Genomic DNA, 19,888 nt, shown 5'->3' with positions numbered 1-19,888 from the left:
GAGGGGTGGAGCGGGGGGGGGGATAGAGCTACGACCAGTGTTAGAGAAATTAGTGAGCACGGTTGAGATGCTGGGTTTGAATACCATGCACGTATCTGCGATTCCGCTGGGTTTTCAGGCCAAGTAACTTACCAAAAAAAAAAAACACGTTCGTCCATAACACAGTGGCCTTAAAATTAAAATATATAACAGGCAATGTTTTGGGCAATGGCCACGTAATGGCCCTTCGATGAAGATGGCCCATTGCCTGAACAGTGCCTATAAAATATTTTCCTTTCAAGACAGTGCTATAGTCATAGAAGACGAAGTGTGTCTCTGTTCAAACAACCAATTTAGGGGAGCTAACCTCCAATGCAGTTAATTAAATAAAGTTGTTGGCATTTGGGCACAGGTATCTGAGGTGCATGCTAGGGATTGTGCGTGAAGACAGGATAAGGAAAAGAGAACAGGGCAGACGACAAGCTCTGTGGATATCATTTAGCAAAAAGACAGTTATTCTTATTTTTATTTAATTATTATTACTGAAAGAACCAGAATAAGTCTACATTATAGACTGCCAGTGTGTTCACTCAGGTTAAGAACCAAGCTACAGTCTGAATTAGACTGCCAGTACACTCACTCAATGAAATAACCATTGCTACAGTCTACATTATAGATTGCCAATACGCTCAGCAGCTTAAAAATCAGGCTACAGTCTACCTCAGACTGCCAGTACACTCACCAAGGTTAAGAACCAGGCTACAGTCTACATTAAAGACTGCCAGTATGCTCACCGAGGTTAAGAACCATTGCTACAGTCTACATCATAGACTGCCAGTACACTCACCAAGGTTAAGAACCAGGCTACAGTCTACATTATAGACTGCCAGTACACTCACCCAGCTTAATAACCATTGCTATAGTCTACATTATAGACTGCCATTCCACTAACCAAACTTAATAACCAGGCCAGTCCATATTGGAGATTGCCAGTACACTCACTCCGATTAAGAACCAGGTTACAGCCTACATTAGCGTTTTTTTAATTCACTTCATTTTTATTAATATTTTTATTCTATCTACATGACTTCGCCAAAAGAACCAAAGAATAAACCCGTTAATGTTGGAATGGTCTCCATGAGTCCAGTAACCAAGCGGTGGACCTAAGAGGAGACGGTGGGGGAATGTTGGGGCAACTCCTGGAGGGCGCCGTGTCTGCCTCTTCTCTCTACGTATGCCTCTCTTTGCTTCTCTGTATCTCTATTGGTCTCGGTGCATAACTAAAATTAGAATACATTTAAGATTTAAAGCCTGGCAATGTGACAGAATTATCTCACAATGCGGTACGAATCAGGGACACATTGATTGGGCTTAAGAGGCAAGCAGGATTTTTGTTTGTGAAATGTTATTTACGCTTTGTTCAGGTGCTAAGTGACTGCAGGGCAATCTGTCTCTGGTGTCTATGTCTGTGTCTGTCCATAGGCCCTCGGTGCGCACAGGCCTCCTCTGCATGTAACATTGGGTGGGAGGGCAGAAGACGTCGAGGTCACGTGGTTGGTTAATGGGCACTCAACTCAGCAATTAGGCTGGGCGCCGATCAGACATCAACACATCTCTGGCCCCGGGAGACTTCTGGTCCAAATAAAAAAAATAGAATGGCGATGGGGGCACTGAGACCCAACAGAGACCCAGTTCTTCTTGAGGACAACTAGTTCTCTGTTCCCCCAACACGTACAAAAAAAATCCCCATTGAGACACACGTCCACCTGACAGTTTGCTTCCTTAGTTAATTTCGGTTGCTCTTGATGCATTCTATTACAATGCCGGTAAAAGGCAGCACCATCGCTCACCACGAAAAGAACATCAATAAATCTGCTACTATATTTTTTTCAGAACAGTCAGCTGATTTTGACACATCCCACAACCATTCTAAATGGCACACGTAGGATGAGTGGCACTAGATAGGAACACATTTGCATTCCATTAGATACGGTGGAAATTGTAATTACGTGACCTGCTGGGGCTGCCGCAGAGCGTAAAACCCATAATTGGATGATCGTGAGTTCAAGTCCCGAACAGGGATCCACTTGGCTCATCAAGTCAACGGTGGTTGTGCCAAGGATGAGAATTGGCTCTCACCATATTCATGTGGAATTTCCACCATACTCTTTGGTTTTTTCGGTAAAAATGTTTTACTGTAGCGTATGCTGGAGCAGTCACACCTGATGACGGATGCTTGTGTTGGTTCCGAAACGTCGTGATTTAATTGAGTTGTTACATTTTTATTTTTTTATTTTATTTTGTTTTCACCTACGTGACTTTGCCGAAAAAATTAAAGTGTATGGATCCTTGCAGGCACGAAAACTTGAAATCTAGAATTTCCACCACTTCTTGGTTCTTTCAGTAAAGTCACGTAGAAGGGAAATAATAAAATAATAAAACATAATAAAATAAAATTCTCACGACGTTTCGGCCACAACGCAAGCAGCCGTCCTCAGGTGAAGAACAGGGCTGTCGGAAAGACATTTGGACGCTGTCTTTCCAACAGCCCTGTTCTTCACCTGAGGACGGCTGCTTGCGTTGTGACCGAAACGTCGTGAGAATTTTATTTTATTGTGTTTTACTTTCATTATTTTATTATTTCCCTTCTACGTGACTTTACCGAAATAACTAAGAAGATGAATCCCTGCAGTCACGAAAGCTTTAAATCAAAATTTCCACCACTTGTACAGGACGAAGAAGATCAACACTGCTCCCAAGTTTATTGAGCAGGGAGATATTTTGCCCGTTCCAGCTAAAACTAGTTCTTCCAAAATAAATGTAATTCTATCACCGATTCAGCTATGAGTTAAGTGTAGTTAGCAAGCACCTTAAGACGAACACTGCACATCAAGTTGCAGCCAGAGCAGTGTATGCCTGACTGTCTTTGTCTCTTCACTTCCAATGCTGATCATGCCACATTAGGTATTGATTTTAGACCGAGTTGAAGCTAAAAACTATTTTTACTTCACCAGGTAAGGTCCACTGAGCTATATCGCTCTTTTTTACAAGCGACCTGGACGTAAATGATAGCTCACCGAAGTGGCGTATCGTGTGGAAATGTAAAGCAGCCAAATATTCTAAAATCATGTTTCTAAACGTGGAGGGGAAAAACTGGAGGACCCGGAGAAAAATCCACATGACCACGTGGAAAACATGCAAACTCCAAATAAACAGCATGTGTCAGAGTCGGGATCAAGCCCATGACCTCCTGTATACCAGGCGAGGTATTTAGCATCTCATAATAAAAGTTGTTGGGTGAGATGGCGTACGTATAAACGTGTCGCAACCCTCCACTACCTGACACAGCCATTAAGGTTTGTCACGTAAACAACGCGTGCCAATTAGTTACTACTTCAGCCCAGACGGTGTGTTGGAGAGTAAATCCACAACAGATACAATATACAGTAAAACCTTGGATTGCGAGTAACTTGGTCTGCGAGTGTTTTGCAAGACGAGCAAATTTTTTAATACATTTAAATTTGATAAACGAGCGAGGTCTTGCAATACGAGTAGTACGTGTATACGCTTTGTCTGCCGAGCGTCACGTGATCACAACTGATATACGAGTGCTTTGATATACGAGTGCTTTTGGATTACAATCACGTTTCTGGAACGAATTATGCTCGCAATCCAAGGTTTTACTGTATTATCATCTTGCCACCGTGGCACCCCCTAGGGGAGGCCAAGAGCACTGGGCAGTACCACAGCCTTTGTCTTCTCCTGCCACTATGAGCAAACCATAGCAAGCAGGAAGTCATTTAAGGCTGAGTCAACGTAAGGACTGGATGATACCAGCAGGTGGCATGAAAGCAAAGTCAATAGGAACACAGCACAAAGCACATGAACCACTCTGACACCAGCCCGCACACAGATGCACAGAGACACACAAACACACAAGCTGCTGCCCCTATCCCCCCCCCCCCAACATGCCACATCTCATCATCAGGCACTGCCAGGCTATTAAATATTCCAAGGATCGGATTAAGCTTTAAGAGAGAAGAAAGGGGGGGAAACCCAATGGTCTGTGACCAATGGGGAAACTGTCTCGGCACGATATGGCGTGCCGGTGAATTTGCAGTATTTCATGAGCATTGGCTCATTTATTTGCGATGCTAAACGACCAAGAAAATGCATCCCCACAGCCAAAACACCTCCAGCATTGTCAGCTCTTTGTTGTTATTTGCGATCTGGGCGTTTGTTTGTTTGTTTTCTGAGCGTGGAGGTTCACACCTTTAATCTAAGCTACCTGGAGGTGGGTTTGGTGGATGACACTGGAGATCATTGTACGTGCAATGAACCAGATTGTAAGGCTAACGATGTCGCCAACTGACGATTGAGTCCAGCCGAATAGCTTTGCAGGTCAAGAATCGTGGCAACTTGTACAGATGGGTGGAACAGTTGCCTTAAGACAAATATACATTGACTTAATACATTAACCTGTCCAATGCAGCATACGTATGAATGATGAGCTGGAGTGGTTATCAAGAAGATGTCCTTTCGGAACTCCTGCATTGCACCAGGGATTAGACCCGGAAGATAACTCCACACTCATGAGTGGACTTGCGCAAATAAGAAGGGATTTTGTATCATGGTAAAAACGTCTCTCTAGTCCACACTGGTTGAATGTTATGAATAAGATTGATAGCTACTGCCAGAAACATGCTGGTGGCCAGCAGTAGCTATCAAACTTTTCAGAGAAACTTGAAAAGAAATTGGACAAATAAACACATGAAACGTTCGTAGAAATATCATTCACCACCATTTTTTGCCGACGACATGAGTACAGTAGAACCCCTCTAAACAAGGGTAATTCTTTATATGTGAAAAATTCTTGCTGTGGATTTCACACCTGATGATTGCTTGTGTTGCAGTCGAAACATCGTGAGAATTTTTATTGTTATATATTTATATTATTTTATTATTTCCCTTCTACGTGACTTTACCGAAAGAACCAAGAATATGAATCCCTGCAGTCACGAAAGCTTTAAATCAAGCCTTCAAACTAAACGGGAAGTATTCCATCTGACACCGTGACGTAGAAGCGCAGGGCCCCCAAAAGTGTGGGGCCCAGGGCAGTCGCTCCGATTAGACGTACCCTAGGGTGGTCTCTGCATGAACACATCTATTCAGACGTCCCTTCCTATAAAATCTACAATAAAAAAAGAAAACTGTTTCTTGATTTATTATTCGTTTTATTTACTTCTTACCTTTCCTTATGCTATTAGTTGCAAGCGGTTGCACTTTATTTTGCACGCGGCTGTAATTTACTTGCTCAGTCGGTGTTAGCTGCTGAGGTCGTAACGGGTTTCTTCTTCCATTCCTGTTGCTCTGTGCCCCCTGTACTGTTCCCATTGTGCTGTAATGTGCACCGACGCCGACTTTATTGAGGGCGATATTGGCACCTAAAATCAAGTTGACTGATTGATTGAACGAATAATATAAAACAATTGAAAAGTGCGCAAAGAAGCATGGGCAGATGCATGCTTCTAATTATATTGACACACAGAGGTACACATGGATTAGGGAATATGCGTAGGTTAGTGACATTATTTAATCTATTAAGAGAAGTAAGCTTGGATGAGTTGCTCGTAGGGACGATGGCTGATGGTCAAGAATAATAATGGAGCGGCAGCCAAGAAATGTTCATACACTGAGATGGTGGAGATGGTGGAGATGGTGGAAATGGTGGAAATGGTGGAAATGGTGGAGATGGTGGAGATGGTGGAGATGGTGGAGATGGTGGAGATGGTGGAGATGGTGGAGATGGTGGAGATGGTGGAGATGGTGGAGATGGAAGAAATCTAGATGGTGGAGATGGTGGAGATGGAAGAAATGGAGGTGGTGGAGATGGAGGAGATGGTGGCGATGGTAGAAATGGAGATGGTGGAGGTGGAGGAGATGGTGGAGATGGAGGAAATCACATTGCAAGATCGTGGCAGGTGGTAGCAGCTTGGAGAAACCTTTATAGAGCAGCGGATTGACCATTGGTTGATGATGACCAGAGTTGGCACCTCACAGCTCTCCACATTACATCTTTCTGGATTGTGTGATGCGGCTTTAAAAAATAAACAACAATCACCTTCAAATGAAATAAAACAATACCGTTAACAATTCCTTATTAAGAATAAGTCATATCATACCTTTTTAAAGAACGTATGAAGGCAGTCAAAGTTCCATTGGTTGGCGTACTTTGGGTTGTAGAGCTTAATTGCTTTCTGTGGAACACAATAAACACACATGCGTACACACACGGGCACAGACACACGATCATTGTAGCCAATAGCTAATATGCATCACATATCCAGCATATAATACTGATGGTGCGTATAATGCTATACATCTCATATACTCTCTGATTAATGGAGCGCCTGAGAGCTTATTATGCACGTCTATGGGAGGGGAAATGGAAATTATTTGTGAAATGCAACGTGACACATATTGCTTTCAAAATTAATTAATAACAAAGAAGAGTTTATTTATATATATGAAGTGGAATTTAAATGGAGGCTTGTCTGAATGGGTGGCGTCATGGATGGAGCCCTCGACTAGCAATTGGCAAAATGGCGAGTTCAAATCCTTTCTCGCGGTCAAATCAGCCCATCATGCCTCCCAAGCTTATAAAACGGATAACGCCCATTTGAAAAAGGGAAAAAAACGATGGCCCCATTGGGACGGTGAACGTTTCGCCCACGTTCGCGCAAAGCTGCCAATCATTGTACGTCAGCGTAAGATTTACGCAAACTCAAAAGTTTCCCCAAACTTTTGAGTTTGGGGCAGCAACAACCAACGGAGATGAGAAGCTGATCGGTGTTCGTTTCATTAAAAAAAATTAACATGTACAGCTACAAAACAATGATGGTGATAAAAAGGGAAATACAGTACCAACAAACAACCCACCCACCCACAGATTCATGGGCATCGAATAAAACGCCAGGATGCGATGCTGCTTAAGATAGTGGGCGCCCTGGCACGGAGAAAAAAAAAGACTGTGTTTTACACAATAAGTGTTTTAATTGCACGTGCGTAATAAATAAAATGAATGTCCATCCATTAAATCGGTGAATGAATCGCACAATCAAACTATTTAAACAATGTATCTTTCCAACCTTGGTTACATATCAGAATCAGAATATTTATTTGTACTGGAGAAATCCGATGAGTTATAAAGCTCTTTTTCACAGATTCCAGGAGGGATGGGTCAGAATGTTTCAACAACAAATACAAAAACACGATAGCAGTGCAAAGTATAGGAAAGGTAAGCAAACCACACAACAATATTAAAATAAAACTAACTATTTTATTTTACCAGGTAAAGCTCACTTAGCTATTACATTTGTTTCTAAATCGACCTGGCCACAAATGATTACTCAACCAAGTGGCTTAGCATGTGGACATTTATAACAGCCAAATAATCGACCCACATGTTTCTAAATATAATTAAAGAAATAAGTATAACCCGTAAAAACAAATTTTTTCACTATAAATCCTTTATATGCGTGGCGGCTAGAGTCCTCTCGTCCTCTGGCTTGAGATGGCTGCCACCTATGGGTCAGATGATTGTCTGGCAGCATTAAACAATTGGTAATTAAATATATTTTTGTCCTAAAAAGTGTAAAATTTTGGAAAAAAATTTCACGAACATTAATTGTCACGCATAACGAGTCTGTGTGGAAAATGTCAGCTCGATTGGATCACGGGAAGTGGGTTAAAAAACGACCGAAAGATTTGCACGGTCCTAAGCAAGCACGCAAGTGAACTTAATATAAAGGATTTAAAAATATAGTTAAATCGCCCCCTTGCTCGAATGAGCAACGATGCAGCTCTCACCTCGACTTGGGAGCCTGAAACAACCTCAGGAGCTAGTTTCTACACACGATCATCGCTGTGGATTGACCACAAAGTGGCACTTCGTTTATTGACCCCAGTTGAATAACGGGGCTGATTAAGTCCCCGGCCAGGATTTGGCCAAAGTCCGACTGGAAACGATGATCGTGCGTTGAGCGCTAATACCGCGTAGTAACTGTAGCCAGGCTAAAAATAACTTCCAAGGGAAAAATCTATCTGTTTATCTGTATGCTAATGATGTTAGTAATACAGCAAGCTATCTGATACAGAAAGTTAATCTTGATAGGGTGTCTTAGTTTGTCTTGTAGAGTGGCGGTCAATTCCACTTAATCACAATAATGCAATAACTCCTAAGAACGAGCGTTCAATAGCATAAAAATTTGTATACAATTGTCAGAGACTAATCCATAATCAATTACGCAATTAATTAGTTTCAAAGATTTCCGACATAGCCGCAAAGTTTGGGTAAGCACTGCTAGCAAAGCACTTATATTAAACACACAATATACAAACATATTTGTATAACCTACAGAAACTGCTGTTGGCGAGCACTTAGTAAGTCAAGCAAGGCCCATGATGGGGAAGCGTTGCCCACAAAACGCCTGGTCTTATTTGTCTCCCCAAATAATGCACGAGATACTCCTTTAAGGCCGAGTCAACTTAGGAGAGGCCCAGTATCAGTTCAAATTTCACTCGCCGCAGATATTTGCCAGAGCAGATAAATGACCTCGGGTCACCTGGTTGGTAGAACAGTGCATTAACAAATGCGCTACGACTTCTCGCGCAATAATATACACGCACATCGCGCATGGTTATTAAATAATTACCGACTATAATCACCCAGAAATGTCTGTCCGTCCCGCGCGTGACATCACTCCACATGAGGCCCACCCCCCCGCCACGTGACATCACTCCACATGAAGCCCACCCCCCCCACGTGACATCACTCCACATGAGGCCCACCCCCTCATTAATATTCATGAGTGGGTGGATTTTTACACTGAATTAAATAATTTATTACGCAAAGTCGCTTCAAATATGACGTTTCTTTACAGAAAGTGACGGTAAAAAATAAATTACGAAGCAGTGCTACATCCCGTGCATGACGTCACTGCAAAAGAGCCCCCCCCCCCCCCCTTCATTAATATTCATAACGCACAAGAAGGTCGCGCACTCCACATGCCGCACCCCACCCCTCATTCATAATCATGAGCTGGTGACCTCACTCTACGTGCCGCACCCCTCCCCAATAACCATTAGCGGGTGACGTCACTCCACATGGGGCAACCACCCCCTCATTAAAAATCATGAGCTGAACAATTTTTCTATTGAATATTTCGGATTTACTGCAATATACACCCGTCCTTGGATGGGCCAAAAAGCTAGTAACTTTTATAACAATGAAAAAGCAAATGTAAATAACCTCGAGTAATAACAACTGGGCAATACTCGTCTCTGTCGTTGATCCAGAAGCTCTAGTGATGGAGATTCCACATTTTCACGTGGGGGAGAGCCGTGGCTGGGAATTGACTATGGTGATTAAAAACTGGCAGCTCTAATTAGGAATGGGCAGTTGCATTAAATGTGATGAGGAACAGACAACCTCGACTGGACACTGGTGGTCTGATTAGGTTTTATTATAGATTATGGGACCAGTGGTTGAGGCTGGGGTTGGGCAAATGAAATTATAGACAGGGGGTTGTGAAGAGGGATGTGATCAAAATGTGTGCTTGTGAAGAGAGATATACACAGTTGTGATTAAGAATGTTTGTAACTAAGAGCACGTGATTGCGATTAGGGTTTGGGTGATTGCTAGGAGGGATGTGCGGTTGTGAGTATTGATGCACGGCTGTGAATAGGGACATGCGGCAACGATTCAAGATATACGACTGAGATCAGCGATGGCCGGATGTCTTGAGTGAAGTGCGGTGGTGGTTACAGCCGGGCAGCTGTAATTTGGGATGTGGCTGCAGAGGAAGGCTGCTGGCGAAGCTGCCATTGCGTTGTGACCATCTGTTTGTCTCCACTTTGCAAGGCAACTGGAGTGAGTGGAATGGAGCACATCCACTGGGCTGCGTTGGGGTTGAAATGCGCTTCAGAATAATTGTAGCCGTCTGATTAAGGCGACGTGAGCAGGAGGTCGAGTGGGTTTAAGTCTCCTGTTTGCACCAGGCTTGATCAACTATGCACGAATTTGTGGGAAAGTCAACAGTGCTTTCTAGTTCATCTTCTTGGTTCTTTCGGTAAAGTCACGTAGAATGGAAATAATAAAATAATAGAAATAAAACGGCCACAACGCAAGCAGCCGTCTGCTTGCGTTGTGGCCGAAAACGTCGTGAGAATTATTTTATTATGTTTTATTTTTATTATTTTATTATTTCCATTCTACGTGACTTTACCGAAAGAACCAAGAAGATGAATCCCTGCAGTCACGAAAGCTTCAAATCGAAATTTAGTGCTTTCTAGATTTGAAGTTTTCGTGACTGCAAGGATCCACACTCTTTGGTTCTTTCGGTAAAGTCACGTAGGTAAAAAAAAAAGTTAATAAAATCACGACGTTTCGACTGCAACACAAGCAACCATCATCAGGTGTGAAAATCACAACTAGAATTTTTTTTTTACTAAAGTGCTTGTCCTTTGGTTAAACTGGCCCCACCCATGGGAAGAGGGGATTGACACCACGAGCTCCGTGAAGTGCAGCCCAACAGTCGGTGCGACCGAGTCGCGGGAGCCACGATGACTTTGACAATTCATTGAAACGCGCAACGCACAAGTGGTTAAACTAGGGCGTGTTTAAATGTTCTTTGAAGTGAGTGGAAATGCCCAAGCCTCATATAGCCAAACTGTGGCAACCTGCAAGAATCTCAGTGGGAGGAAGAATGGCCTCTGTGGTTTATATCAAAGCAGCACCTCTGAATTTGACCTAATTGTAAGCAAATGGTGCGTTTTCTAAAAATACCATGAGCAATCAGGTTTTATTAATGGGGCAATTTTTGGTAGCATGGCCAAGGGTCAGGAGGTAAAAATGTGCAATTAACTTATTAAATGAATAACTTAGCAACCTATTAGTCTATTACTACAGTTAAGACTGCATGCAATTATATTAGTGTTTTGCTGTATAATAGCATTCCAATGCATGTAATTAATTGCATATATGCATCAACGTCAGGTCATAGGTATAATAACATGTTTGGTTTATATATAAACTTTGATTGCAACATTGGAGGTGGCTGGTTGGCTCATGATTCTAATGTGATGCCAATAACCTGGTTCCGAATTTACTTACTCGTTCAAGGAAGTGAGTTTGTTCGATCAAGTAATATTTGGATATCGGTAGAATGGATGGAATGTATCTGTTTTTTTATGTTTACTGATTAAGTGACATTTAGGATGTGGTGAATGAGAAACTAAAGTAAGCTGCATGTGACTCAAGTCCTCCAACAGGACCATCAATAGTGAACAAAATGCATTCATGACAGTTCACCAACACCTGTGGACTTAGAAGAAATAAAAGACAAGTTTCTCATCTACAACAATATGGCAATTTACTTCCAATAAGTTCAGCAACTTATTTAATTCTTGAAGGGAAATCCAATGAAAGCTGAATCACCTGAGCCAACTTCCAATCAGAAATGAGTGATTCGTTGATAGAGTCTAACTCAAAATGGTTGCCCACTTCGAAAATTCGACATTGCGATGGCATTAGCCAGTCTTTAGAGAACAATCTCTGGTGATCTTCCACAAAGCAGTACAACGTTATTGACCCTGAAGGGTTCAGGCAAATTTAAAATGAGTCGACATCTTACTTACAACTTCCACACCGCATTAAAAGGATATTGTGAAACTAATTTACTTATTTATCCAGGAAAGCCACACTGCAAACCCATGACTCGTTGTCAAGAGGGTCCTGTTACATTGGGATTTTACATGTTTTTAGACATGGTGGCAAGATGTTAACTACCTCGCCAGGTATGCAGGCAGTTGTGGGTTTGATCCCAACGCTGACATCTGTCTATTTGGAGTTTGCATATTCTCCCCATGGTCGTGTCGATTTTTGCCTGGGTCCTCCAGTTCTTCCCTCCACATTTAAAAACAAGCACTAGAGTAGTTGGCTGCTATACATTTCCACGTGGTGATATGCCACTACATTGAGCTGTTATTTGTGGCCAGGTCGCTTCTGAAAAAGAGCTATAGAAGCTCAGTGGGCCTTACCTGGTAAATAAAAAAAGTTTTAGCCTAATAGTACGGTATGTGTATTTATCCATATGGGAGAAAACTGGAGCACCCGGAGAAAACCCATGCGCATCAAAGGGCAACACCCTATCCTCATACAGATGGAAACAGATGGCGATTAGTCTATTTGCTGTACTGCCTTCTCCTGGCAAGCCAGGGTGTGGCACCTCGATGCCCAAAGACAGGGAGTTTCACAACATCGATGTAGTAATCCATCAACCCCCGCTGCCTTCTGTGCCGGATTACAGACCACATGTCGCATAGCCATCGTCGCCCGGCTGATGACGAAGTCCAACCTCACAAGTGACAGCACACTTTGGGGTAGTAACCCTCTCAAATGTGACTAAGGGGCTGTAGCAGGAAACACATTCCTGCGGAGGGAGCTGGTAGGAACGTTGGGTTGCTCGGTCAATGGCCAGGGTCAACGGCGGCGTGGTGTATTCCGCAAATATACCCGACTATGAGGGTGGGCACAAGCCGGCGTGAGTAGGATAGACGAGTTTTACAAGGGCACCACGGGGTGACCAGCCCCTCCCCACCCAGCCCCAGCCCTCCCACCCCCCACCCAGCCCCTCCCCATCCTCCCTCTCCACCCAGTCCCACCCCTCCCATTTTTTTATGCACGATGGACGGATACAATAATCCCCTGTGGGCTGGTGGAACCAGGTGGTTTCCTACCAGTATTAAACTCTGTTGACTCAGTGGCTACATGTACAGTGAACCGTGACAACATAACCAGACTCCACGAATGTTTACTTTTTAACTGCAACTATTGTCATCCAAATCCCTCATTTGGGTTTCCCTTTCTCCGTTTGCCATTCTCCGTTTGTTTAGTACCTAATATCGCCCAGCATGTTTTATTCAACGGCACGAGGCGGCGCAATAGGAATAAACAAATAAAACGACATTGCCGTATAATGAGTTGGGTAATTAAATATGTGGTGCGGCAATCGCCTCGGGAGTTTGAAAATGCCTCGTGGTATATAATATCGTCGCGAGTATAATTTGGCAGGTGTTTTAATGGGTTACAAATAAGAAAATTATAGCATTTTAAATAAACGCAGACTGCCCCATTATTAGCGCTTACACTGCGAGCAAATTCCTCTATGCACTGGAATCAAATCGAAACAGCCTGGTTTCCACCTTTCGCTTGCGCCAAGAGGGTTTTGAACTAACAATAGCCACTGCTGCCTTTATTACAGATATATGCACAGTGCAGCTGTTATGCGGTTCTAACATCAACAGCAGACTGCGTTACGTGAAGTCAAGTATATTAGCTTAATGAAGGCCAGTCAAAGGGAGATGCACAGGACTTATTTCAATAAAGGTCACACGTGCATTATAACTCATACTCTTAGTTTTTTTCGGTAAAGTCACGTACCTACGTAAAAAAATTGAAATTAAAATTAATCAAAATAAAATAATATTATTATTTTATTTTTATTAATTTTAATTTCATTATTATTTTATTTTTATTAATTTTTATTTCATTTTTTTACCTACGTGACTTTACCGAAAAAACTAAGAGTATGGATCCTTGCAGTCACGAAAGCTTCAAATCTAGAATTATAACTCATACCGCCAATGGCGGAGCCAGGATTTTCAGGTAGGGGGGGCAACCCCTCCAGCAATGAAAAATGATAGGAGTTATTAATAAGGAAGGACTTGTCCCTTGCTTTTTATTCGACGTGTGTGCGGCGATGGCGCAGCCATCGATCGTAACAATTCTGTGAGTCACTTATAACTGCTTTGCCGTTACTTATTGCCAATTATGGACTCAGACTATTGTCCTATCATCTCAAGAGTCCCTGGCACGTAATAATATGCTACACAGTGGCAGTGGGGGGGGGGTCGCAAAATGCCGATTAATTACTAATAAATCCCAATGATCAGATCGAAATTAGGGATTTCGATCGGATCATTGGGGGGGGCACGTGCCATCCCACCCCCCCACTGGCTCCGCCAGTGGATACCGCTACCTATGTGTTTAGCATCCACCTGGCTGGGTAGGGGGCAATGTGGACAGATCGTTTGACTCTTAACCCTTTCCCGTTCCGAGACGTCTGCAAGTTGCATAGTGTGGGTGTCCCGTTCACCGCTGAATCTCAGAACGCGCAAGCGCTTAGCTTTAATTTTATTTAGAGAGGTGTAGCGCCGTTATTTTTAAAGACCGTGTACTCGCCGCAGAGAATTGTAGCGACACGACCGCACGATGATAGATGCCGCCAAACTGTGCCACACGCCCTCCCGCATGGCCTTGTGGGAGCCTCGGTACTAATAAAATTATTTCACTTAAAATTTTCGTCCTGTTCCATTCCGATGATGTACAAGTGCATGATTGTAATGGGAAAGGGTTAATTATACACTTTACAAGTTTAAATACTGGTCATAAGCCGACTCAGACCATAATTTCTCTGGGGTTGATAAAAAAAGTACCCCTTTGTCGAAAGTTAACTTTGGTCGTCCTCTCGAGGAACTAGAGCTCAGTCAAGGAAATGTAAACATTGCACCATTGGCTCAAGGATGCTAGCAGAGATGAGATGAGTGCTTGAGAACTGAGGTAGCACTCAGCCCACGATTTGAACTCACAAACGTCCGAATGTGATTCAAGTGCTGTGATCATATCACAACCGAGCTGGATTAGCATCTGGTATTCAAATCCCCAGTTCCAAATAATAGGCATTGTGTAGCTAAAGCAGCCAATACATTCAGTACAGGGTTTTGAAGCTGAATATACTTAATCCGGCAACACGACTTGCCAGTGTTGCACGATTCACTGCATGACAACGCAGTTGCATAAACCAGCTTTGGACTTTTATCCCTCGATATAATTGAATTACAGATAAGCACTTTAAGTTGCTTTGATGCATTTAGTTTTATTTCGGGAGAATGTATATGTTGATTTGATTCTGGTGTCCGCGTAGTAAGTACCTCAGAACAATGCACATATTATCAGAGTATGTTTGTTGTTTGCATTCTGACCACAAGTATTGTGGTTAATGCAGACATGATTCCTTGGAAAAGAGGTTCAGTTTGGTGTTTTAACAATCTCAACACCTGTTTTGTTACCAGAAAAAAGGGGATAAAAAAACTATTCTCTGAAATAAATTACCCAGCACTCTTGATAATTGACTGACTTATTCAAGAAAGTTGTCCAAAAAGTGAATATATTCCTTTACTCCCCATGAAAGTCAATACTTGTTTTAATTGACTATTATTTGTTGTGTAAGTTCACAAACATCAAATCTTTTACAATATATGTACGAACCTAACTTAGTTATCGCACCGTTTCTCAATTCACTGAGCTCTCACGTGGTTTTAAACAAAGAACATGAAGAGAATAGAGGGATTCGAGTCTTAATGCACAAAATCGATGACAAAATTCCTATCCAAAGCCTTGTTTGAGCCTCCCCGTCGAAGAGGCACATACGTGGCCTGTAACTTCACTGCCCTGGCCTGAAAAGGTTTTTGAAAATTAACATTGTGTTTTTTATCGCTACATTTGGACCAATGCTTTAATTTGGGCAGCTAACTAGAGGGTAAGGTCTCTAAAGTAACATATCTTTCAAGTAAAATGTTTTTTTATTGGACCATCTTTTACAAGAGTTATCTCGACTCCCCGCTAGGGACAGACATACAGACACGGCTAATGCACCGACTGCTTCTTGGCCACATTTCCCACACTGGAATTAGCGCGAGCAAATTTCTTAGAGGCGCGTTAACAGCCTTCATTGCGCACATTCGCAAACACAATATGCAGGGCATGGGCACGAGCCCAGCTTCAGTAATAGGCAAGCCATTAACTAAGCAGCTGAGCCTGGGGTAACGCAGTATAATTCATGAACACTTCAACTGCTCTCGCTATCCCTGAGCAACTTTAAAGGCAGTGGCAGCTGCTGGCAGGCACTGCATTTTTCTGTAATTATGGAGAGAAACTACCACAGTCAAAACGATTCCCACACGGCAATGGCCAAACTATGATTTCGCAGGCCATGCTACTTACACACCAGTCTCGAAGATGTTTTATCTTGATTGTTTTTTTATACATATATGAATAATAATTATCCAACCAGCTGACACAGTGGGTTCGAGTACTCGGCTCACAATCCTAAGGTTGCCAGTTCAAATCCTGGTTGGGGATCACCTCGACCTACGAACTATCTGATGACGTTAAAATGAGTACCACTGAAGCCTCAGACAAAATTGCCCAGACTGTGCCCCAACCCATCAGACCTCATTAGATCTCGGAGGAGAGCCTGCATAACATCAGCATCATAGGCTGCTGTGGGCTATATTGAAAGCTGAGGGTAGTGCATAAAAATGCATTGTCGTACTGCACGATGCTCCCAACGTTTTCGCCCCCCACAATTCGCCAAACCCACACCGACCAACGTGTGGTAGAGTATGGTCAAACGACCCCTTCAACGCACGTGCGGTGGAGGAGACCCTCATTCTGCGGTGGATTGACACAGCGGCTGTAAAAATGCACAAACTGTGTTCGTCACATGCAGGAAGTGCCCTCCCGCAGTGGTAACGTGGAATTTTCCCCACTTGTTCAGTGCCATCAAGGGAGAGAAAGCGGCAGCACTGCTGCTGCTTTCGAAAGCCACTGGGCTGCAATGAGACCAGGAGCTGGCAGTACAGCAAACAGTTTATGAAGCAGTGCTTTCTTTCACAACACTTTTGTTTATTGCCACGTGCAAGCTGCTCATTAAAGAGCAACTGGCCAAACCGGCGAATCTTTCCTGAATAAATACATTGTTCATTACATATATATTCCATAGCATCTTTCCTTACGGGGGGGGGGGGGGTACATCTGAAAAGTGAAGGAAAACAGCCAATTTATGTTTTCATTTGTTTTTCGGATATTGGTAACCTTTGAGGAGAGTAATACAGCAGGTTCGGGCCATCACTTACACAATCTGCAGCTGCCAATGCGGCGGAATTTCCATTCGCGATGCCTCTCGGAAGCGAGTCGGTGGGAGACCACCTCCTCTGTTTGCGGGGCTTTTGATTATGCAGAAATGTCAGGCTAACGGCCCAATCTTTTCGCACCTCACATCCTTAATGAATGGCGTTCGGTGTTCCGGAGAGGAAACCTTGCTTGGGTATTGTGGTACAGTAACAAAAAGAAAATAAATAAACCCCATCCCACCCAATTAACTTTTTAACCTTTTCAGTCAGGGTTCCTGAAGAATGCATCCATTTCTTAGCGAAATAGTGACTTGTACGTGTTGTACTACATACATTTATATTTTTGTTACAATGAGCCAGTCAACAGTGGCAATTCGACATATAAATGGCGAGGACCAGTCCCTCCATATGACAACCACTCACTAATGAATCCGACAAGTATTACTGGTTTTATTGAAGTCAGACGGATGATCGGTTTGGATCTAGCCCCAACCAGGGGTGTGAACTTGCGAAACATCTGATTGTGAGCTTGGTGTGCAAATGATTTGGTCAACAGTTGATCAGTGGAACTTAAAATGGTTTTGTCCCAGTACTAAGCCAGCAGCATAATTGGCTACATACGGTGCGCGAAATAAGTTCACACATACATTTTAAGTTGGGTTACAATGCCATTGCATTAAAGCGAATATGAGCAACACCAATGGAGTGCCATAAGGACGTGCTTGATTGTAACTGGAATATTTCTATTCTCGTTAAGGAAGCTTCTACAACATATCTGACAGCGAGGGAACTCAGCTTAGGTTGTATATACATCTGCAAGATAAGTGCTATTATTTGTTTTCGGTAGCTTTCCTTCAAACTCATGTTCTTCATTTCAGTGGCTTGATGGTTCTGAATCAATTACTGCACACCAAACTACATATTGTTTAAATATGCATTGGTCCTCGTCCATACGAGAGAGGTATCATTAAAAATCAAAGTGTCTCCCTATAAAATCAGGGAGGTGATCATCTTCATACACGACCTGAGCCAGGACTGGAAATCTCACATTCTCATGGCAGAGGCCAGTTGCTCGACAGGATAACAACCGTTGACCTTCCACAAAGTCGTACTTAGAACGCCCCAGAAGGGTGAGAGGTTCAGTCAACTCCCAACGGGGGAATTACACTTAGGAACCCTCTCTCTTTACAGCACCACCTTACCCAGACGAAAGGAATAAATGTACTCGAGAAGTTGACATGCGGCTACCCATGTTCCATAACAGCACGAATGAATGGGCCCATTGAGGTGACACCATGTTAGGATCACGTGGTGCCAATTCTCAGAGCCACTCTCGAACACGACACGGAGTTCGACAGAGTCAAAAGTAGATGTGACCAAATAACCAAAAAGAAATAATTTCCTCGTGCAAAACCTAAGCTGCTCGCGGTTCGAATCCAACAAGCTATCCTGGTCAATACTGCGCAGTGGTCGTTAAAGATGATGTAGATGTTATTAAAACAGTAGGCCATTGTGTGTCGGTGTCACGCTCCAAATCTGACAAATTTGTAAATTAACCCAAACAAAAACTCAATTGCAATTACATACTGCAACATCACCCCCTACTGAAAAAACCACTGCAGGTTATACCTGTGAAACACAACGCCTTCCTTCGTGATGATGGCCTTGCGCTGTCATAATAATGCGAACACAATGTACCAATCCGATTTTGATTAGAATTTAAATAGGTCTTTTTTGCTCATTACCGAAGCTTTAAAATTCACGTCGGACAGTCCAAGACACGCAAGATAGGCCCTTAACTAGAAGATAATAACTCTTTGTTTTATGGGTTGCTTCTTCGTGTTAAGAACTTCTGAAGGACATGTCACTACAGGACACTTCCAAAAGGGGTACAATTTGATTAATTGGTGATAGAAAATGAATCGTGAAAACACTAGAAACTCCTCATGAACCAGTCTCTCTCGATGTATGTTTTCCCAGGTTTCCCCCATAAAAGACATGGTAAATCCAAACGTTACATCACCCGGCCCTAAATAATGAAATTCATTCACTGATTGATTGGCCAACTCAAACTGCTGATCCTGGGCAAAATCAATCAGCATCAAGACAGCTAACAAGCCAAAATAAATAACCAAATAAATAAAACTTACAATCACTGAGCCCACCCACCCATCCATCAACAACAACAACAACAACAGAAAAAATAAAATATAAGGCTGCTCGTTAAAGATGTTCAATTTTGTTGAGCGGTTTTGAGAAGTACGAGCACTCTAACGATTTATACCACGTCGCAAATCTCTGGTTGCGGGGCCTCACGAATTTACAGTTGGCGAGTGCCCCCCCTCCCCTCCCACCCCCCACAATGAAGTGGAAAAGGCAAAGGTGTAACGCGTTGTGCATCGCGATAGCACTCGAGCGAACGGAGATGCCGCCTGCAAGCGTGCCAGTTCACGTTGTGCACCTTCCCGTTCGATATGCACACGCGTACGGCCCTCGTGTCCGGCCACTGCTGGATGAGGGCCTCACTACGCCGTGCAGCAGCTCGCCGCGGGTTTTTTGACTGTGCGACACTTCAGCACGCTCGCGAGCGCAAGCTGGTGAAGGCGAGGGGGCGGCAAAGGCGTTAGGCCCGTGATACGGCACGGCGATGCACTTTGCTGCGCCGCCCTCTGCTGACGACGCATCCCGGCAGTAACTGACAACACCCGTTTGATAAGCGGTGCTCACTCCATCCAAGAAGCATTCAGGCTCAAACCTGCTTGGCTTTTGAGATCTGATGTGATCTCTGCATTCCATGTGATGTGGTCAAAGGCCACTATGGGCCGCTCTTTTATAAACAGTGCATGTAAATAATATATGTATGTGACATTAACTC

The 19,888-nt window shown here is 43.2% G+C and overlaps 1 protein-coding gene across 1 annotated transcript in view; it reads right to left on the bottom strand.

Annotated features, from left to right (window-relative positions):
• The window catches only part of PARG (poly(ADP-ribose) glycohydrolase), a 149,850-nt gene that overhangs the window by 91,930 nt on the left and 38,032 nt on the right, over window positions 1-19,888 (bottom strand). Inside the window, 1 exon segment of the mRNA XM_061550711.1 lies at window positions 6,162-6,236. Within this exon segment, the coding sequence (XP_061406695.1) occupies window positions 6,162-6,236 (75 nt within the window).

This window comes from Lethenteron reissneri, chromosome 12 (assembly GCF_015708825.2).
Source record: "Lethenteron reissneri isolate LAM-NWPU_2019-01 chromosome 12, ASM1570882v1, whole genome shotgun sequence".
Taxonomy (NCBI): domain Eukaryota; kingdom Metazoa; phylum Chordata; class Hyperoartia; order Petromyzontiformes; family Petromyzontidae; genus Lethenteron; species Lethenteron reissneri.
The sequence above is the reverse complement of the archived record's forward strand: the minus strand, read 5'-3'. Positions and strand labels throughout refer to the sequence as shown.